The 23,802-nt window shown below is 46.6% G+C and overlaps 1 protein-coding gene across 4 annotated transcripts in view; it reads right to left on the minus strand.

Annotated features, from left to right (window-relative positions):
* Positions 1–23,802, minus strand: part of PDE2A (phosphodiesterase 2A) — a 791,783-nt gene that overhangs the window by 403,270 nt on the left and 364,711 nt on the right. Inside the window, exon 1 of one of the 4 annotated variants that reach the window (XM_073612618.1) lies at positions 9,067–9,226. The exons of the other annotated variants lie outside the window; for them this stretch is intronic. Within the exon in view, the coding sequence (XP_073468719.1) occupies positions 9,067–9,078 (12 nt within the window). The 5' untranslated portion in view covers positions 9,079–9,226. Of the gene's footprint in view, positions 1–9,066; positions 9,227–23,802 lie in introns of those variants that run through there. 4 annotated transcript variants of the gene reach the window in all.

A 23,802-nucleotide genomic window follows, 5' to 3' on the forward strand; every position in this document is an offset into this window, starting at 1 on the left:
CCCCACCTCAAATATGGTCTTCTGTAAGACGTTGTCTGCATAACCTTTTACAAGGAAACGATCTTTCAAAAGTTGGGCCTGTTCATAATAATCAGTTCTGCAATTGCGTCTAATCCCTATGAACTGCCCTTTCGGTGTATTTTGTAACCAAATGGCATGGTGACAGCTAGATAGGGGGATATAACTATTTCTATCAGCTGTTTTAAAAATGTTTTAGCGTAAATCTCCCCTTCCCTAACCACAAGTGACAGATCTAAAAAAAAAACAAATTTATTTATTGGTATTCTATGTTTTCTATAAAAAGAAAATGTTTCCATAAAATGATGTAAAATTCTTTAATCTACATCCTAGATGAAAACACACAAAAGAAAAACCTAGCAGGTGCGCTCAGGGCTGCTGATAAGACAGTACAGCCAGCCCTCCTGGCCCCATCCGTTCAAAAGGGGGGGGCCCAGGCATGCGCTGAGCAAGAGGGCCGGCTGTACTGTCTTATTGCAGACACCAATCCTCTTCTGCCTTCCCCTGCAATGCTGTAAGCTTCTCCCATTGGCTGCAATGCAGGCATAGGCGTGCAAAGGGGGTGTGCCGGTTGTGCCTGGGCACACCCTAATCACCCCGTGCGGCGCAGATTCCCTCTGCTGATATTTCACCAAAGCCTGCCACCCCAATGGGGCTCCTAAAAAATTGTAAAAAATAATAATAATAAAATGATAGAAATAAAAAACTACTGACACCGTCCACTGCCCTACTGACGCTGTCCACTGCTCTACTGACACCGTCCATTGCCCTACTGACACCGTCCACTGCCCTACTGACACCGTCCACTGCCCTACTGACACCGTCCACTGCCCTACTGACACCGTCCACTGCCCTACTGACACCGTCCACTGCTCTACTGAGACCGTCCACTGCCCTACTGACACCGTCCACTGCTCTACTGACACTGTCCACTGCTCTACTGACACCGTCCACTGCCCTACTGACACCGTCCACTGCTCTACTGAGACCGGCCATTGCCCTACTGACACCGTCCACTGCTCTACTGACACTGTCCACTGCTCTACTGACACCGTCCACTGCCCTACTGACATCGTCCACTGCTCTACTGACACCGTCCTCTGCTCTACTGACACTGTCCACTGCTCTACTGACACCGTCCACTGCTCCACTGCCCTACTGACACCGTCCACTGCTCCACTGCCCTACTGACATCGTCCACTGCTCTACTGACACCGTCCTCTGCTCTACTGACACCGTCCACTGCTCTACTGACACCGCCCACTGCTCTACTGACACCGTCCACTGCTCTACTGACACCGCCCACTGCTCTACTGACACCATCCACTGCTCTACTGACACCATCCACTGCTCTACTGACACCGTCCACTGCTCTACTGACACCGTCCACTGCTCTACTGACACTATCCACTGCCCTACTGACACCGCCCACTGCCCTACTGACACCGTCGACTGCTCTACTGACACCGTCCACTGCCCTACTGACACCGTCCTCTGCTCTACTGACACTATCCACTGCCCTACTGACACTGTCCACTGCCCTACTGACACCGTCCACTGCCCTACTGACACCGTCCACTGCTCTACTGACACCGTCCACTGCTCTAATGACACCCTCCACTGCCCTACTGACACCGTCCACTGCCCTACTGACACCGTCCACTGCCCTACTGACACCGTCCACTGCTCTACTGACACCGTCCACTGCTCTACTGACACCGTCCACTGCTCTACTGACACCGTCCACTGCTCTACTGACACCGTCCTCTGCTCTACTGACACCGTCCTCTGCCCTACTGACACCGTCCTCTGCCCTACTGACACCGTCCACTGCTCTACTGACACCGTCCATTGCCCTACTGACACCGTCCACTGCCCTACTGACACCGTCCACTGCTCTACTGACACTGTCCACTGCTCTACTGACACCGTCCACTGCCCTACTGACATCGTCCACTGCTCTACTGACACCGTCCTCTGCTCTACTGACACTGTCCACTGCTCTACTGACACCGTCCACTGCTCCACTGCCCTACTGACACCGTCCACTGCTCTACTGACACCGTCCACTGCTCTACTGACACCGTCCACTGCCCTACTGACATCGTCCACTGCTCTACTGACACCGTCCTCTGCTCTACTGACACCGTCCACTGCTCTACTGACACCACCCACTGCTCTACTGACACCGTCCACTGCTCTACTGACACCGCCCACTGCTCTACTGACACCATCCACTGCTCTACTGACACCATCCACTGCTCTACTGACACAGTCCACTGCTCTACTGACACCGTCCACTGCTCTACTGACACCGTCCACTGCTCTACTGACACCGTCCACTGCTCTACTGACACTATCCACTGCCCTACTGACACCGCCCACTGCCCTACTGACACCATCGACTGCTCTACTGACACCGTCCACTGCCCTACTGACACCGTCCTCTGCTCTACTGACACTATCCACTGCCCTACTGACACTGTCCACTGCCCTACTGACACCGTCCACTGCTCTACTGACACCGTCCACTGCTCTACTGACACCGTCCACTGCTCTACTGACACCCTCCACTGCCCTACTGACACCGTCCACTGCTCTACTGACACCGTCCACTGCTCTACTGACACCGTCCACTGCCCTACTGACACCATCCACTGCTCTACTGACACAGTCCACTGCTCTACTGACACCCTCCACTGCCCTACTGACACCGTCCACTGCTCTACTGACACCGTCCACTGCTCTACTGACACTATCCACTGCCCTACTGACACCGCCCACTGCCCTACTGACACCGTCGACTGCTCTACTGACACCGTCCACTGCCCTACTGACACCGTCCTCTGCTCTACTGACACTATCCACTGCCCTACTGACACTGTCCACTGCCCTACTGACACCGTCCACTGCTCTACTGACACCGTCCACTGCTCTACTGACACCACCCACTGCTCTACTGACACCGTCCACTGCTCTACTGACACTATCCACTGCTCTACTGACACCGTCCACTGCTCTACTGACACCGTCCACTGCTCTACTGACACCGCCCACTGCTCTACTGACACCGTCCACTGCTCTACTGACACTATCCACTGCTCTACTGACACCGTCCACTGCCCTACTGACACCGTCCACTGCTCTACTGACACTATCCACTGCTCTACATGAACCCACACGAGCAAGATACAGGGGGGAAGAGAGTGTGGACATCACACAGTTACCATAACAACGTGTTTTAGAGGCGTGGCCTCCTTCCTCATCCCAAATGAACAGGATGTCATCAATGAACCGTTTATAAAAGGAAAGATGATTCCATTGATGACCATATATCATCTCAAGTTTCCAGTTCCACATGAAAAAGATTGGCTAGACTGGGGGTGAATTTAGCACCCATCGCTACGCCTTTCTGTTTTTTTCTGCAAAAAAAAAAAAGAAGCTATTGTCGAACCACCAAAAATGATGTGTCATAGCATATTGTAATAAATGGAGAATAAATTCTCTCTGCAACACAGGAATCTCGTGATCTTGCTGCAAAAAATAATTGACAGCTGACATTCCACCCACATGAGCAATATTAGTGTATAAGGAAGAAAACTCAGCGGCCCCTAAAACCATGTCTTCTATAAACTCAAAATGTATTCGTTCATTACAGAGTTACATAGTCAGTAAGGTTGAATAAAGACACCAGTCCATCCAGTTCAACCTGAGTGAGTGTCTACAATTGTCCCTATCCCTGTATATTGTATCTCATTAAGATGCTCATCTATTATATTATTATTTATTTAAGGTACTCATATAGCGCCGTCAATTTTTTATGCAGCGCTCCACACATACATCGCACACTCACATCGGTCCCTACCCTCAAGGAGCCCACAATCCAAGGTTCCCAACTCACATTCATATACTAGGGCCAATTTTGGACAGAAGCCAATTAACCTACATGCTGGAGTGTGGGAGGAAAGCGGAGTACCCGGAGGAAACCCACACAGGCACAGGGAGAACATGCAAACTCCAGGCAGGTAGTGTCGTCCCTTTTTACTTATAGGTGAGAGTGCTACCCACTACACCAGTGTGCCACCCTATTCATTGAGTACATGCTTAGTATCCCATAAATAGGTAGCGGTATTGAGGAGAAGGGGCTGAAGAAAAGAGTCCATGTACTCCCCAATTCTAGCTGTCAAGCAGTGGCGGCCCGCTCATTAGGGGCGAAGGGGTGCCGCCGCCACCCTAATCGATGCGCCTGGCCCCTAATCTCCATGCAGGGCGCCGGACGCATGGATTCCAATAGGGCTTTTTTTTTTTAGAAGCACATGATTAGAGCCTGAGGCTCTAATTGGCTTCCAAAGGGGTGGGCTCGGGGCGCAGAGCACTGAGCCCCAAGTCCACCCACTTGTGTGGGGTGTGCAGCAGTGGTTGGAGCAGATAAGCAGTGGAGAGGTGGAGTAGAGAAGCGGAGGAGGTGGGGGGAGCTGGAGGCAGCCAATGAGCGTGCAGTCTCCGTCCAGCGGTGACATGTGCAGAGGCAGCATTGCCGTACAGCCTGAGCTGGGAGAAGAAAGATGGTGGTGTCTGATGTTGGAGTGTGCCGTAACCTGGCTCTGTCCACCTGGCTGCTTTCCTACTGCTTTGTCCATCTGCTGTGCATGGACTTCACGGTGGCCGAGAAGGAGGAGAAGCCGCGACCTTGGATGGGGTAAGTGCGGACACGGCAGCGGGGGGGATGTTGGGTTTGTTTGCCGACCCCCCTCAAAAATGGAGCACCAGCCACCACTGCTGTCAAAGACCCAATACTATTAATTATGGGTCTCCCTGGAGGATGAACGGGGTCCTTATGGATCTTTGGTAGACAGTAAATTATAGGAATTCTAGGTGCTGTAGGAACCAAAAAGGGTTTCTCTCTCTTATCAAGTATCCCAAAAAAGGTCGGAATCTGCAACAAAGTTTCGCAAAATCCCTGCAAAATATATCGATCACCCCGAGGAGGAGGGGTCTTTTCTCAAGAAAAGTTGGGTTACAATGAAACAACATCTGATTCATCCTCTCACTATAAATAACAAAGGTCAAACCATACACAACGTATACACAGAGATGACTAATACAATGTAACACCAAACTGCCGCATTCTTCTCCGTGTATCACCGCCGACATTCACACATCGATCTTGGAAGTGAAGAGGAATTATTTGTAAAGTGAAAAACGCGTCTCACGTAACATGACAGCGGGTGCTGCTCCTTTCTGGGAGTTAATAGCTAAATATCAGAAAATCAATATAATATATCAATATAAAAATCAGATATAAAAGAGATTTTCACTCTTTTGAAATCAGAAGAGTGATCTCCGAATCTCACTTTATACACTCCATAGCAAAATATCAGCCACATGATATCCTGGAAAGAGAAGAGCATCTCCCAAACAATGTAACAAATCTTCAGCTGTGACAATGTTACAATGATGGAGAGATTCGGATATTTATTTGACAATTGCAACATTGTCACAGCTGAAGATTGGTGAGTAGTTTTGTTTGGCAGACGCTGATTTCTTTCTGTAAAGTGATATCTCCTGGTTGATATTTTGACTGTTTGAAGTGGTTTGTGTTTGATTTTTTTTTTTTTATAAAGTGGAAAAAAAAGAAATAATTTTGTCCTAAAGGAAACGATCGGCAACACAAGTCAATATTTATTTCTGTTTCATGGGAGTTATACATTAAAATAGGGGTCTCCAAACTCAAAATAAAGGGCCAGTTTACTGTTCTTCAGGCTTTAGGGGGCTGGACTAGGGACAGTGGGGGGAGAAAATGCTCTATCTTTGGTGTCAGTGGAGGAAGAGTGCCCCATTGTTCGTGTCAGAGGAAGGAATTCTGCCCCATCATTGGTGTCAGTGGGGAGAATAGTGTCCCAGCATTGGTGTCAGTGGCTGGAATAGTGCCCCACCATTGGTGTCAGTGGGTGGAATAGTGCCCCATCATTGGTATCAGTTGGAGGAATAGTGCCCCATCATTGGTATCAGTGGGAGGGATAGTGCTCCATAATTGGTATCAGTGGGAGGAATAGTGGCCCATCATTGGTGTCATTGGAATGAACAGTGCCCTATTGATGGTGTCACTGGGAGAAGTAGTGCTCCATTGTTGGTGTTAGTGGACTGAATAGTGCCCCATCAATGATATCAGTGGGTGGAATAGTGCCCCATCATTGGTATCAGTGGGTGGAATAGTGGCCCATCATTGGTGTCATTGGAATGAATAGTGCCCTATTGATGGTGTCACTGGGAGAAGTAGTGCTCCATTGTTGGTGTTAGTGGACTGAATAGTGCCCCATCAATGGTATCAGTGGGTGGAATAGTGCCCCATCATTGGTATCAGTGGGAGAAATAGTGCCCCATCATTGGTATCAGTGGGAGGAATAGTGACCCATCATTGGTATCAGTGGGGAGAAAAGTGACCCATCATTGGTATAAGTGGGGAGAATAGTGACCCATCATTGGTATCAGTGGGGGGAATAGTGCCACATCATTGGTGTCAGTGGGAGGAATAGTGCCCCATCATTGGTATCAGTGGGAGGAATAGTGTCCCATCATTGGTATCAGTGGGAGGAAAAGTGACCCATCATTGGTATCAGTGGGGAGAATAGTGCCCCACCATTGGTATCAGTGGGGGGAATAGTGGCCCATCATTGGTGTCATTGGAATGAACAGTGCCCTATTGATGGTGTCACTGGGAGAAGTAGTGCTCCATTGTTGGTGTTAGTGGACTGAATAGTGCCCCATCAATGGTATCAGTGGGTGGAATAGTGCCCCATCATTGCTATTAGTGGGAGAAATAGTGCCCCATCATTGGTATCAGTGGGAGGAATAGTGCCCCATCATTGGTATCAGTGGGAGGAATAGTGCCCCATCATTGGTATCAGTGGGAGGAAAAGTGACCCATCATTGGTGTCAGTGGAAGGAATAGTGACCCACCATTGGTATCAGTGGGAGGAATAGTGACCCACCATTGGTATCAGTGGGAGGAATAGTGCCCCATCATTGGTATCAGTGGGGGGAATAGTGCCACATCATTGATGTCAGTGGGAGGAATAGTGACCCATCATTGGTATCAGTGGGAGGAATAGTGACCCATCATTGGTATCAGTGGGAGGAATAGTGCTCCATCATTGTTGTCAGTGACAGGAATTATGCCTCATTGTTGGTGTCAGTGGATGGCATAGTGCGCCAAGGGCTGGATAAAAGAAAGAAAATTGCCACACCTGGCCCCTGGGCCACAGTTTGGAGACAGCCGCATTAAAATAATAGGGTTTAAATATGATGAAGTAGTGCTAATTAGTAAAATACATCACTATAAGCAAAAATAATATAAATGTCAAGGGATCTCTCAAGTACTCCTCGTAGAGAGAGACACATAAATATGTGTTCAATATCCTATAAAGTGTATCACATCCAAGTAATATAAAACTAAACATTAGTGCAATCAGGTCCAATAAAGTGCATCACATAAAGATAAACTTCAAATGAATAATAAAGTGAGAATAATCAAATTGTAATAAAAAAAAGCAACCAAAAAGAATCTGGTAATTCAGAAAGATGGTGAGTCCCAAATTCAGAGTGTAGACAAAGATATTCCTACGTAGACAAACAGAGATGAGGGGGAAAGGGACGGATGTGGGAGTCCAATTTACAGATGTAAGCTGGTATGGATAACTTTCTGCAATCTTTCCCCAATAGTGCTAGCCTCTCACCTTATGGACAGACCCCAAATGGGTCTAGTGAAGCATAGATAAATGACCAGACTGCTGCTGGATCTTCCTCACTGGATCCAAGGAATCACTGCAGCTTTCCTCCGGTCTCCATGGTCTTTTCCTATATCTCCGTATGTAACACTGAGCCATCCGGGAGCCATCCAAGAGCAAAATCACGTACCTGTATGTGATTCCAGTGACCGGCTCTGCATGCGCGTGCGCGTGCCGCCGGAGCCCCCGCTCCCACCCGCAATCATTCACAGGAGAGGCAGAACGATGGTCGCCTATGTAAACAAGGCAGATCGCCGTTCTGACAGGGAAGAACACAGTGATCTTGTGTTCCTGCCAAGCAGGATCTCCGCTCCTCTGTGTTCCCCAGTCAGTCCCCCCCCCCCCCACACACACAGTTAGAAAGCACCCCTTAGGGACACACTTAACCCTTTGATCGCCCCCTGGTGTTAACCCCTTCCCTGCCAGTGTCCTTAGTACAGTGACAGTGCATATTTTTAGCACTGATCACTGTAATAAATGTCACTGGTTTCCAAAAAAGTGTCAGTTAGGTGTCAGATTTGTCCCGCCGCAATGTCGCAGTCCCGCTAACAATTGCTGATCGCCGCCATTACTAGTAAAAAAAAAAAAAATTGCCAAAAATCTATCCCATAGTTTGTAGACCAATCAATATATACGCTCATTGTGATTGTTTTTACCAAAAATATGTAGCAGAATACATATTGGGCTTGATGAAGAAATTAGATTTTTTTTTTTTACATTTTTTTTAATTGGATATGTTTTATAGCAGAAAGTAAAAAAATATTGTTTTTTTTTGTTCCAAAATAGTTTGGTTTTTTTGATAGCGCAAAAAATAAAAAACGCAGAGGTGATCCAATACCACCAAAAGAAAGCTCTATTTGTGGGGACATTGATTTTATTTGTGTACAGCGTCGCACGACCGCGCAATTGTCAGTTAAAAGTATGGCAAAAAAAATAGCCTGGTCATTAAGGGGGTAAAACCTTTCGGGGGCTGAAGTGGTTAATTGAACAAGCTGAAGTTAGAAGCTGATTGGCTACCACGCAACAGCTGCACCAGATTTTGCACCCCCCCCCCCCCCCGGTTTTAGTAAATCCCCCCCCCATTATTTCTGTATGCACACAGCACTCGCACGTCTACGCCATGTATGTGATCACAGACAAGCTGCGGCTGGCTGCACAGATTTCCTATGCTGCTATGTTGTATGTCCTGACAGTCTAATGCAATGCTGAGTCTTACAATCGGCTGTCAGACAATTCGTTCGGTGTGTGTGTGTTGGGGTACCTGCAGCTCCATGGTGACTTTCCCAGCCCGGGATCCTTCAGAAGTTGTCACAGGAGCGTCGCTTCCATGAGTCTCCGTGACATGAACCGTCAACAGGCCAGCCGAGAGTTACAATGAGGAAGTTTAAAGTGAAGCAGGGGATGTGCAACACACACAGGAAAGGAGGCGGAAAAATCTCCAACCAACATTCACAGTACAGACACAATACGTTCACCAGATAGTCACAATACAACCACCGTACTGTCACCGTACATTCACCCAAAAATCATTGTACATTCACCAAATAATCACTGTACATTCACCAAATCACCAATCTGTTCCAAGCATCAACTACTCTTTTGCTAAAAACTATTTTTTCTAAGGTCAGTCTTGAACTTTTCCTTCTTCTAGTTTGAGGTCACGTCCCCGCGTTCTTGATCTTCAGCTTCATAATTTAACATCCTCCCCTCCAGAAGCTTGTTCACCCCCCCTTGATGAATTTACAAGTTTCAGTCGTATCTCCCCTTTCCCTTCTTTCCTCCGGACTGTACATATTAGGTTCCTGAAGTCTCTCCTGATATGTTTTGTCCCTCAGACCTCCCTTTCAGGGAGTGATACATCCAACTGATGCTAAAGACACAGTTTTGATGGCCACCTTTCTTTTTTATTTTTGGGTGAAAGTTACAGTGTCTTTTTGGAGGAAGTTTTCTTCCTTTCACCTCAGCATACAGCCTGATATGTTTGTATGGGGGATTTTCTAAAGTTTAATGCGGTCTTGTTGGGTGTCTCCCTGCATGCCTCCCGAATGGGAATCCATGGAGCTCTACAGGAAAACTGATATATCATTAATGTTTAGTGGTGATTAACATCCATAGGGAGGATATATACGAAACGGCGTTGGATTGCTCGTTCCATAGTTCCATCGTTACATAGTAGGCGAGGTTGAAAAAAAGACACAAGTCCATCAAGTCTAACCTATGTCCATGTATTGCTGTTATTGAACTTTGGGTCACACTCATGGTTTTGGGCATCACCACTTTTCATATGTTCTGTGTAATATCTTGAACAATTTGAACATGTTGTTTGTTTTTAAACATGTGCCTCATGTGAGGAGTTTTGTAAGGTGATATTAATAAAAATGTATATTTTATATTAGTATGTTTTTGTATTTTTGGTTGTCTTGTAAAAGTCCCCTTTAAAGAGATCTTTTGACATTATATCAATTACAGGGATGGTGGCAACACTGATGAGTCAAATATTGCATTTATCCCTCAGACCTTTCACCCAGTTTTGTTCTCTGTCTCAGGACTCCTTCCATCTTATCAATATCTTTATGTAAATAACGTCTCCAGAACTGGACACAGTATTCTTAATGAGGTCTAACTAAAGATTTATATAGAGTGATCAGGACCACCTTCCTCCTGCTGGTGACCCCTCTAGTGATATAAAGATCTATATAGAGGAATCAGAACCTCCTTCCTCCTGCTGGTGATCCCTCTAGTGATATAAAGATCTATATAGAGGAATCAGAACCTCCTTCCTCCTGCTGGTGACCCCTCTAGTGATATAAAGATCTATATAGAGGAATCAGGACCTCCTTCCTCCTGCTGGTGACCCCTCTAGTGATATAAAGATCTATATAGAGGAATCAGGACCTCCTTCCTCCTGCTGGTGACCCCTCTAGTGATATAAAGATCTATATAAAGGAAACAGGACCTCCTTCCTCCTGCTGGTGATCTCTTTAGTGATATAAAGATCTATATAGAGGTATCAGGACCGCCTTCCTCCTGCTGGTGACCCCTCTAGTGATATAAAGATCTATATAGAGGAATCAAGACCTCCTTCCTCCTGCTAGTGACTCCTCTAGTGATATAAAGATCTATATAGAGGAATCAAGACCTCCTTCCTCCTGCTGGTGACCCCTCTAGTGATATAAAGATCTATATAGAGGTATCAGGACCTCCTTCCTCCTGCTAGTGACTCCTCTAGTGATATAAAGATCTACAGTCAGGTCCATAAATATTGGGACATCGACACAATTCTAATCTTTTTGGCTCTATACACCATCACAATGGATTTGTAATGAAACAAACAAGATGTGCTTTAACTGCAGACTTTCAGCCTTAATTTGAGGGTATTTACATCCAAATCAGGTGAACGGTGTAGGAATTACAACAGTTTGTATATGTGCCTCCCACTTTTTAAGGGACCAAAAGTAATTGGACAGATTAACAATCATCCATAAAACTTTCACTTTTTAATACTTGGTTGCAAATCCTTTGCAGTCAAATACAGCCTGATGTCTGGAACACATAGACATCACCAGACGCTGGGTTTCATCCCTGGTGATGCTCTGCCAGGCCTCTACTGCAATTGTCTTCAGTTCCTGCTTGTTCTTGGGGCATTTTCCCTTTAGTTTTGTCTTCAGCAAGTGAAATGCATGCTCAGTCGAATTCAGGTCAGGTGATTGACTTGGCCATTGAATAACATTCCACTTCTTTCCCTTAAAAAAAACTCTTTGGTTGCTTTCGCAGTATGCTTCGGGTCATTGTCCATCTGTACTGTGAAGCGCCATCCAATGAGTTGTGAAGCATTTTGCTGAATATGAGCAGATAATATTGCCCGAAACACTTCAGAATTCATCCTGCTGCTTTTATCAGCAGTCACATCATCAATAAATACAAGAGAACCAGTTCCATTGGCAGCCATACATGTCCACGCCATGACACTACCACCACCATGCTTCACAATGCTTTGGATCATGAGCAGTTTCTTTCCTTCTCCATACTCTTCTCTTCCCATCACTCTGGTACAAGTTGATCTTGGTCTCATCTGTCCATAGGATGTTGTTCCAGAACTGTGAAGGTTTTGTTGTTAGATGTTGTTTGGCAAACTCTAATCTGGCCTTCCTGTGTTTGATGCTCACCAATGGTTTACATCTTGTGGTGAACCCTCTTTATTCACTCTGAAGTCTTCTCTTGATTGTTGACTTTGACACACATACACCTACCTCCTGGAGAGTGTTCTTGATCTGCTCAACTGTTGTGAAGGGTGTTTTCTTCACCAGGGAAAGAATTCTTCGGTCATCCACCACAGTTGTTTTCCGTGGTCTTCCGGGTCTTTTGGTGTTGCTGAGCTCACCGGTGCGTTCTTTCTTTTTAAGGATGTTCCAAACGGTTGATTTGGCCACACCTAATGTTTTTTCTATCTCTCTGATGGGTTTGTTTTGTTTTTTCAGCCTAATGATGGCTTGCTTCACTGATAGTGACAGCTCTTTGGATCTCATATAGAGAGTTGACAGCAACAGATTCCAAATGCAAATAGCACACTTGAAATGAACTCTGGACCTTTTATCTGCTCCTTGTAAATGGGATAATGAGGGAATAACACACACCTGGCCATGGAACAGCTGAGCAGCCAATTGTCCCATTACTTTTGGTCCCTTAAAAAGTGGGATGCACATATACAGACTGTTGTAATTCCTACACCATTCACCTAATTTGGATGTAAATACCCTCAAATTAAAGCTGAAAGTCTGCAGTTAAAGCACATCTTGTTCGTTTCATTTCAAATCCATTGTGGTCTATAGAGCCAAAAAGATTAGAATTGTGTCGATGTCCCAATATTTATGGACCTGACTGTATATAAAGGAATCAGGACCTCCTTCCACCTGCTAGTGACCCCTCTAATGATATAAAGATCTATATAGAGGAATCAGGACCCCCTTCCTCCTGCTGGTGATCACTCTAGTTAGGGATGAGCCCGATGTTCGAATCGAACGTAAGTTCGACTCGAACATCGGGTGTTTGCCTGTTCGCTGAACAGCGAACAATATGCGGTGTTCACAGCAAATTCAAAAGCCGCCGGTGTTCTGTTGAGAAGTGTCCCCCATCGAATAGTGCCCGCGCATGCACAGGACGAAGCCGCACTTCAGCTGATTTGCTGATCAGCTGGAGTGATGTGACCAGGGCACAAGTGCACATCGTAGGAGGCATCACTCGATGGGAGATACCATTTCACGGCCACAATTGAAACCTATACAAACAGCGGGGGGGGAAAGACCATAGTTCTCACATTGTGCCTCGCTGTTGCAGGGCGGCTTTACAGTGTGCTGATGGTTTGGTTTTGTCTGTGTTGCAGGGCGGGTTTGCTGTGTTGAGCAACCGGTTTTGCCTGTGTGAAAGGGCGGGTTGCAACACAGACAAAACCAGCTCTTCAACACAGCCAGTAGCCGCCCCTCCAGCAGCAGCAATGCACAATCTGAGAACTACGGTCTCTCCCCGCTGTTTGTATAGGTTTAAATTGTGCCTGTGAAATGGTATCTCCCATCGAGAGATGCCTCCTACGATGTGCGCATGTGCCCTGGTTACATCAGCCCAGCTGTTGTGCTGTTCCATACGGCGCATGAGCAGTACATACCGGGCACTATTCGATGGGGGCACTTCTCGACAGAACACCGGAACACTATTAAAGTCTATGGGACACTAGCATGAAAAATAAAAAGTGCTCATTTTAAAGGCTTATATGCAAGTTATTGTCATAAAAAGTGTTTGGGGACCCGGGTCCTGCCCCAGGGGACATGGATCAATGCAAAAAAAAAAAATTTAAAACAGACGTTTTTTCAGGAGCAATGATTTTTTTAATGCTTAAAGTGAAACAATAAAAATGAAATATTCCTTTAAATATCGTGCCTGGGGGGGTGTCTATAGTATGCCTGTAAAGTGGCGCATTTTCCCCGTGTTTAGAACAGTACCACATCAAAATTACATTTCTAAAGGAAAAAAAGTCATTAAAAACTGATCGTGGCTGTAATGAATTGTTGGGGCTCGGCAACATAGATAAAACTCATTGAAAAAAAGCGCATGCCCCCCCCCCCCCCCCAGTCCATTACTAGGCCCTTTGGGTCTGGTATGAAAATTAAGGGGAACCCCGAACGAAAATTAAAAAAAAAATTGTGTGGGGGTCCTCCTAAAATCCACACCAGGCCCTTCAGGTCTGATATGGAAATTAAGGGGAACCCTGCGCCAAATAAAAAAAAAATGGTGTAGGGGTCCCCCCCAAAATCCATACCAGACCCTTATCTGAGCACGCAACCTGGCAGGCCGCAGGAAAAGAGGGGGGGATGAGAGAGCTCCCCCTTCCCCTCCTGAACCGTACCAGGCCACATGCCCTCAACATGGGGGGGGTGCTTTGGGGTCTGACCCCAAGGCACCTTGTCCCCATGTTAACGGGGACAAGGGCCTCATCCCCACAACCCTTGCCCGGTGGTTGTGGGGGTATGCGGTTGGGGGTCTTATCGGATCTGGAAGCCCCCTTTAACAAGGGGACCCCCAGATCCCAGCCTCCCCCCCCCGTGTGAATTGGTAATGGGGTAAATTGTACCCCTACCATTTCACAAAAAAAGTGTCAAAAATGGTAAAAAAGACAAGAGACAGCTTGGGACAAGTCCTTTATTAAAAAATAAAAATGTCCAGCGATGTCCATTCATCTTCTATTACTCCGCCCGACGGACCAAAAACGAATATTATATATATATTATATATAGCTGAGGGCGGGGCCACCCGGTGATGTAAACGGGTGACCCTGTCCCCCTCTGACGCCACGAGGGCTTCCCCGTGGCGTCAGAGGGGGCGGGTCACCCGTTTACGACACCAGGTGGCCCTGCCCTCAGCTACATAAGAACTGTAATAGAGAAGAAGTGTCAATCAGCGGGAGCCTCCCATGGAGGCGGAACGGTTGCGGCTTTTTTTTTTTCTTTTTCGGTCCGTCGGGCGGCGTGATAGAAGATGAATTTTTATCACTGGACATTTTTATTTTTTAATAAAGGACTTGTCCCAAGCTGTCTCTCTGTCTTTTTTTGACACTTTTTTTTTGTGAAATGGTAGGGGTACAATTTACCCCATTACCAATTCACATAGGGGGGAGGCAGGGATCTGGGGGTCCCCTTGTTAAAGGGGGCTTCCAGATTCCGATAAGCCCCCCGCCCACATACCCCCACAACCACCAGGCAAAGGTTGTGGGCATGAGGCCTGGTCAGACCCCAAAGCACCCTCCCCATGTTGAGGGCATGCGGCCTGGTACGGTTCAGGAGGGGGGGGCGCTCTCTCGCGCCCCCCCTTTTTTCCTGCGGCCTGCCAGGTTTTTTTAAACTTTGGTTCGGGGTTCCCCTTAATATTCATACCAGACCCAAAGGGCCTGGTAATGGACTGGGGGGGGGGGAGACCCATGCTCTTTTTTTCAATGAGTTTTATCTATATTGCCAAGCCCCGACAATTCTTTACAGCCGCGATCAATTTTAATTGACAATTCTTCCTTTAGAGATGTCATTTTGCTGTGGTATTGTTCTAAACACAGGAAAAATGCGCCACTTTACAGGCATACTATAGACACCCCCCAGGCACGATATTTAAAGGAATATTTCATTTTTATTGTTTCACTTTAAGCATTAAAAAAATCACTGCTCCCGAAAAAATGGGCGTTTTTAAAAACATTTTTTGCATTGATCCATGTCCCCTGGGGCAGGACCCGGGTCCCAAAACACTTTTTATGACAATAACTTGCATATGGCACAGTGGCGCAGTGGGTAGCACTCTCGCCTAGCAGTAAGAAGGGTCGCTGGTTCGAATCCCGACCACGACACTACCTGCCTGGAGTTTGCATGTTCTCCCTGTGTCTGCGTGGGTTTCCTCCGGGTACTCCAGTTTCCTCCCACACTCCAAAGACATGCTGGTAGGTTAACTGGATCCTGTCTAAATCGGCCCTAGTATAGGTATGAATGTGAGTTAGGGACCTTAGAGTGTAAGCTCCTTGAGGGTATAGGGACTGATGTGAATGTATAATATATATATGTAAAGCGCTGCGTAAATTGACGGCGCTATATAAGTACCTGAAATAAATAAATAAAATAAAATATAAGCCTTTAAAATGAGCACTTTTGATTTTAAATGTTCGTGTCCCATAGACTTTAATGGTGTTTGTGTGTTCTTCTGAATTTTTTGCCTGTTTGGTATGTTCTGGTGCGAACCAAACCGGGGGGGGGTGTTCGGCTCATCCCTACCTCTAGTGATATAAAGATATATATAGAGGAATCAGGACCTCCTTCCTCCTGCTGGTGATCCCTCCAGTGATATAAAGATCTGTATAGACGAATCAGAACCTCCTTCCTGCTGCTGGTGACTCCTCCAGTAGTAGTGATATAAAGATATAAAGATTTATATAGAGGAATTGGGACCTCCTTCCTCCTGCTGGTGATCCCTCTAGTGATATAAAGATTTATATAGAGGAATCAGGTCCTCCTTCCTTCTGCTGGTGACCCCTCTAATTATATAAAGATCTATATAGAGAAATCGGGACCTCCTTCCTCCTGCTGGTGATCCCTCTAGTGATATAAAGATCTATATAGAGGAATTGGGACCTCCTTCCTCCTGCTGGTGATCCCCCTAGTGATATAAAGATCTATATAGAGGAATCAGGTCCTCCTTCCTCCTGCTGGTGACCCCTCTAGTGATATAAAGATCTATATAGAGAAATCAGAACCTCCTGCTGGTGACCCCTCTACTGATATAAAGACCTATATAGAGGAATTAGAACCTCCTGCTGGTGACCCCTCTACTGATATAAAGATCTATATAGAGAAATCAGAACCTCCTGCTGGTGACCCCTCTAGTGATATAAAGATCTATATAGAGGAATCAGAACCTCCTTCCTCCTGCTGGTGATCCCTCTACTGATATAAAGACCTATATAGAGGAATCAGGACCTCCTTCCTCCTGCTGGTGACCCCTCTAGTGATATAAAGATCTATATAGAGGAATCAGGACCTCCTTCCTCCTGCTGGTGACCCCTCTAGTGATATAAAGATCTATATAGAGGAATCGGGATCTCCTTCCCCCTACTGGTGGGGGAAAATCCTATCAATAAGTCAATATGAAAAAATACCTATTGTTGTTGGGACTTTAATGATGCCCTCACAAAATCTCACATTACTACATGAATATCAGTAAAAGGTGTCACATTATACAGTGCCTTGAGAAAGTATTCATACCCCTTGAAATTTTCCACATTTTGTCATGTTACAACCAAAAACGTAAATTTATTTTATTGGGATTTTATGTGATGGACCAACACAAAGTGGCACATAATTGTGAAGGGGAAGAAAAATGATAAATGGTTTACAACATTTTTTACAAATAAATATCTGAAAAGTGTGACATGGATTTGTATTCAGCCCCCTTTACTCTGATACCCCTAACCCCAGTCAAAGTCCAGACTTCAATCCAATTGAGAATCTGTGGCAAGATTTGAAAATTGCTGTTCACAGACGCTCTCCATCCAATCTGACAGAGCTTGAGATATTTTGCAAAGAAGAATGGACAAAAATGTCACTCTCTAGATGTGCGTGTCTGTTAGCCAATCAGCTTCTAACTTCAGCTTGTTTAATTAAGCTCTGACAATAAAACCTGGAAGCTGATTGGCTCCCATGCACAGCTGCACCAGATTTTGCACTCTCCAGTTTTAGTAAATCAACCCCTATGTGTCTATATGGTAAGTCATGGGTCTGTGGGAACCCCAACGGGGGCAAGTGGGGTGGTGAGCGAAACCTGGCAACACCTCCCCACACACTCTCACCTCCACCATATCCTTGTTGCCCACCTTCCATGATCCGCCCCATTCAATCAAGGGGCAGCGCTGCCCCTCCTACACAGCTGAAGCCACTCACAAAGGGCAGAAGTCCTTCCGTCACCATTTTGGCAAGTGGGTGGACCAACGAAGATGGAAGCACCAGGAAGGGGGTCTTAAGACCTGATTGGCTGAGTGGAGAAGCGATCGTATTGGCCACCGAGGGAATAAGGAGGGAACCCGCCGAGGACGAAGCCGCTGTGAAGCTGGAGATGCAGGGTGAAGCCACCAAGGAGGAAGCCACCGCCATGGAGGAGGAGGAGATGCAGGAAGGAGCCGAAGCTGCTAGATATGGTAAGTGGTGGGGCTGGTGGGGGGACAGACGAGCGAGCGGTGGACGGACCGACCGCCAAGGGGGGGGGGTGGCAACGGGTTGTCTTTTTTTGTCGCCCCCTCCCTCCCCAAAATATACAGCACCAGCTGACCCCTGCTGTAAACTGTCTACAAAAACCAGGGAAAGAACCTGAAAGCAAAGGTACTTAAAGGGGTTGTAAAGGTAAAATTTTTTTTTTTTTTAAATAACAAACATGTACCTTCACTGTGCAGCTCGTTCTGCACAGAGTGGCCCCGAACCTGGTCTTCTGGGGTCCCTCGGCGGCTGTTTCAGCTCCTCCCCGCAAGCATTAACCACCTTAATGCGAGCTCCCTCGCATGGTGGTGAGTGCTTGCGGGCGCGCTCCCGTGATACAGCCGGCGGCTATAGCCGCTTGCTGTATCACTCGGCCCCGCCCCCCGGCGCGCCGCGTCATTGGATGTGATTGACAGCAGCGCGAGCCAATGGCTGCGCTGCTTTCAATCCATCCACTGCAGCAAATCAGCGACCAGGCTGAGCTGCAATGGAGATGACGAGAACGAGCAGCGGAGATTCGAGGCGTCAGGTAAGTAAAACGGGGGGGCTGGGGGCGGCGGTATTGTCAAAAGTTTTTTCACCTTAATGCATAGAATGCATTAAGGTGAAAAAATTTTTACCTTTACAACCCCTTTAACAAGATCCAGGCAGTTTAACTTACGTCAAACTACTTGGATCTCGTTAAGTACCTCTTCTTTCAGGTTCTTTCCCTGCTTTTTGTGCAGAGACATGCATGGACCTACATAAATTGGAAGAAAAAAATAGCAGTCGCCTTCCAAATAAAAGCAATGAAGTTGTATTTCTAATTTCTGATTGACCTCACAAGTGCTGGACAGGGATAGCCAAAGGGCCGGATGAGAGCCGTAAAATTCCCAGGTCTGGGTTAAGTATCAGTTAGAAATTGGGGTTATGGATGCTCACAGTGTAGCTCACATTTGGATCATCAGGCCTTAGGGACCTATAGTAATGAACTTTAGGAGGGACCAGCGAGGGAGAAGGCTCGCCTATGAAATGTTGGACGTTCACACGTATGTTACAAGTTCTTCAGGAACACAGACACGCAAAGATCATATAAGCTGCTGGATGTGGTTTTTCACAGCTCCATCTGATCTCCCGGAATCTGGAAGTTTCCTTTTCAGGATTTATTAAAGGATTTCCTGAGAGCCGGAGATTAATAGTCTGCATCTCCCAAAGCTGTGTGTTACCAGAGATGACCTGCTGTGATACAACTGAAGCTGAAGGCAGCCTCTCCATAGGGGGTGTATGTTTGCTGGGGGGCTGTTTGATGCAGAACTCAACATAAAGCATTTCCTTTGTTGTATTGGGACTGAAAGGGGAAGGGTTTGATGCCTGGTCTCTGCAAGGTAGTCTTCGCCCATCCTTGGTCCTCTCATTATATCATCTTCTAGGTTCCATATACTCCTTATGAAGAACCCACCAGAGGGCAACATCAAGCTCACACCATAATGCTGGTGTCGCCACCCCAGTGCTTCCAAAAAAGAGATCCCCCCCCCACACACTATAGAAGGAAAATCATCTGATGGATAAACATCTGCTGCAAGCTGAAATTGATCAAATTAATACATCAAACATCTTACAATTTGATTTGATTGACAGTACTTTTTTTTTTTTTGCTCCACCATATCGATACTCCACTCAATCTAATCAGAAATCAGGCTGTCCCTGACCAAAACAACATAAAACAGTTGGGTTATAAAAATGTATGAAATTCAAAATACGGCCGATGAAGTTAACTTTATTTAAAAATGAATGCAGCAGGCAGCATGTAGACCTTATTTATAGAAGCTATTTTCCACTGTACAGACCACAGAGGAAAGTAGAGATGGTGGCAATGTTTATGAACTTGAAAAAGTTTTCTGTCACCTTTCTACATCCTCTCAATTCTATCTGTACCTCAATCCCACTGCAGCCCCTGCACCCTTTCACTTATATCCTCTGTACCCCATCCTTCAGCATCCTCTGCATCCCTCCACCTACTTCTCCTGCACCCCTTCCCTTTGAGTCTCCTACACTTCTAACCTCTACCTACCCTGTACCCCTCCATCTATATCCCCTGCGCCCCTCCAACTACATTCAATGCACCCCCTCCTTTTGTATCCCCTGCACACCTACATCTTCTGCACTCCCAACCTGTGTGCCCTCTTCCCTTCACATGCCCTGCACTACGTCCTTCTGTATCCCCTGCACCCCTCCACCTACATCCTCTGCACCCCCTGTACTGCTTCTCATCTGCAAGACCTGCACCACTTACCTCTGCATCCCTTGAACCCCTTCACCCACATCCCCGGCATTCTCAACCTCTCCATTGCCTGCATCCCTCTACCTACATCCCCTGCACTTCTGCACCTCTTCCCTCTATGTCTCTTATGCCTCTGACCTCTGCAACCCCTGTACCCCTCTCTTTACATCCCAAGCACCCCTCCACACTACATCCCCTGAAGCTCTCCAACTACATCCACAGCTCCCCCTCCCTCTGAATCCCCTGCACCCCTCCACCTACATTCTCTGCAGCCTCAAACTGTGCACCCTCTGTACCACTTCGCTCTGCATGCCCTGCACCACTTCCTTCTGCATCCCCAGCACCCCTTCACCTACATCCGCTGCACCCCCTGTATGGTTTCTCATCTGCATGACCTGCACCACTTCTCTCTACATCCCCTACATCCCTCCACCTACATTCCCTGCACCCCCAACTTCCCCATGCCCTGCTCCCCTCTACCTACATCCCTTGCACCACTTCCCTCCACATCCTCTGCACCCCCAAGCTCTGCGTCCTTTGTACCCCTCCACCCACATCTCCTGCACCCCTGCGTCTCCTACACCTCTAACTTCTGCAATCTCTGTACCCCTCTCCTTACATCCCCTGCACCCCTCCACACTACATCCCCTTTACCCCTTCCACCTGCATCCCCTGTACCCCTCTACCTACATCCCCTGCACCACTTCCCTCTGCATCCCCTGCACCCCCAACCTCTGCATCTCCTGCATCCCTATACCTACATCCCCTGTACTCCTTTTCTCTACATTCCCTCCACTCCCAACCTCTGCATCCCAGCACCCCCTCTACCTAAATCCCCTGTACTCCTTTCTTCTGCATCCCCTCCACCCCTTCTGTATTTATATTTATTCTAAATTTGGCCAGAAGGAAAGAAAACCAGGAAATAAATGATCATTGTCTGTAAATACTGAGTCTTGGCGCCCCCTCTAAAAGTCAACTAGCCCTTGAGTGCCTTATAATAAATGTAGTCCTGCCACAGGTGTGCACAGCCTATCGCATTAGGGTGTGCACCCCAAAGCTCAAACACATATGCATGTGTGTGCATGTGTATATTTACTGACTGTGTCAGTAGAGCAAGGGACGGTTTCAGTAGGGCAGAGATTGGTGTCAGTAAGGCAGTGGCTGGTGTCAGTAGTTTTTATTCTTATTTTATTTTTTATTCTTTTATACAATTTTATTTATTTTATTGTTGTTCTTTTATGATTTTTTTTTTTTACAATTTTTTTAAGAAGGCCCATTAGGGAGCTTTGGTGAAATACCAGGGGTCTAAACAGGGGGGGGATCTGCACCACACAGGGTGATTAGGGTGTGCCCAGGCACCCCCGACACACCCTGTGCACACACCTATGAGTCCTGCCTTTACAAAGAGGTGAGATAAAAGAAGCCCTGTATCCAAAACTGTGAGCCCTTAGCATATAACATGGATAGGAATATACCGTATGCCATAAATGTATCAGGTTCTAACAAAATAAGCCGCAACAAATTTACTTTCTTATTACGTGATTTCACGAAAAACAAGTGTAAGTCATTTTATACAAATAATGGCGGGACAACTCATACCAAGATGGGAAAGGAGTCCTTCCACTAAAAATTGCAAGTCCATATAATTAGATTTGTATATAGTTTTATGCTGGAATATAGAGATCTCTTTATCTCTGCGATAGAGGGAGCAACAAGAGTGAGCTTAGCTGGACGGATTCTGGTTCTGCTATGAGTTAATTAAGTGTCAGTATGACATCAGAATTAGAAGCCTTGCACTAATTAGATTAAAGTAATTAGGCTACCTTAGGGAAGCTGCCACTAATCGGGATGAGAGGAGATAAATGAATTGTAACTAATTATTGCTAGCTGGTCTAGCGGAACCTATGTAAGGTTCAGCGACTCCTGTCTCTTCTTTTCAATAAAGGCCTTCGCTGGGATTGTCCCACCAGTTCTTAATCTGGGCCCCTTCACTGAAAGAGAGTGGACCATTTCTGGTTCAAACCCAATGCTAGGAACGTTCAATGTGGTCCTGGTCTCCACCCTTCACTGAACATACTAAATCTATTCCTGGTTCTCACCCTACACTAGGAGTGCTCAATGTGGTCCTGGTTTCCACCCTTTACTGAAGGTGCTAAATCTGTCACCAGTTCTTACCCTATGCTTGGAGTGCTCAACATGGTCTTATGCCCCGTACACACGGTCGGATTTTCCGATGGAAAATGTCCGATCGGAGCGTGTTGTCGGAAATTCCGACCGTGTGTGGGCTCCATCGGACATTTTCCATCGGATTTTCCGACACACAAAGTTGGAGAGCAGGAGATTTTTCTGACAACAAAATCCGTTGTCGGAAATTCCGATCGTGTGTACACAAATGCGACGGACAAAGTGCCACGCATGCTCAGAATAAATAAAGAGATGAAAGCTATTGGCCACTGCCCCGTTTATAGTCCCGACGTACGTGTTTTACGTCACCGCGTTCAGAACGATCGGATTTTCCGACAACTTTGACCGTGTGTATGCAAGACAAGTTTGAGCCAACATCCGTCGGAAAAAATCCATGGATTTTGTTGTCGGAATGTCCGAACAAAGTCCGACCGTGTGTACGCCCTATTAGTCTCCACCCTTTACTGAAAGTGCTAACTCTGTTCCTGGTTCTCACCTTATGCTAGGAGTGTTCAATGTGGTCCTGATCTCCACTCTTCATTGAAAGTGCTAAATCTATTCCTGGTTCTCACTCTACGCTTGGAGTGTTCAATGTGGTCCTGGTCTCCACGCTTCACTGAAAGTGCTAAATCTGTTATTGGTTCTCACTCTTCGCTTGGAGTGTTCAGTGTGGTCCTGGTCTCCACCCTTTACTGAAAGTGCTAACTTTGTTCCTGGTTCTCACCCTACGCTAGGAGTGTTCAACGTGGTCCTGATCTCCACCCTTCACTGAACATGCTAAATCTATTTCTGGTTTTCACTCCATGCTAGGAGTGCTCAATGTGGTCCTGGTCTCCACCCTTTACTGAAAGTGCTAACTCTGTTCCTGGTTCTCACCTTATGCTAGGAGTGTTCAATGTGGTCCTGATCTCCACTCTTCATTGAAAGTGCTAAATCTATTCCTGGTTCTCACTTTACGCTTGGAGTGTTCAATGTGGTCCTGGTCTCCACGCTTCACTGAAAGTGCTAAATCTGTTCCTGGTTCTCACTCTTCGCTTGGAGTGTTCAGTGTGGTCAGGGTCTCCACCCTTTACTGAAAGTGCTAACTTTGTTCCTGGTTCTCACCCTACGCTAGGAGTGTTTAACGTAGTCCTGATCTCCACCCTTCACTGAACATGCTAAATCTATTCCTGGTTTTCACTCCATGCTAGGAGTGCTCAATGTGGTCCTGGTCTCCACCCTTTACTAAAAGTACTAAATCTGTTCCTGGTTCTCACCCTACGCTTGGAGTGTTGGAAATGGTCTT

This window comes from Aquarana catesbeiana, linkage group LG02, assembly GCF_042186555.1.
Source record: "Aquarana catesbeiana isolate 2022-GZ linkage group LG02, ASM4218655v1, whole genome shotgun sequence".
In the NCBI taxonomy this organism is placed as follows: Eukaryota; Metazoa; Chordata; class Amphibia; order Anura; family Ranidae; genus Aquarana; species Aquarana catesbeiana.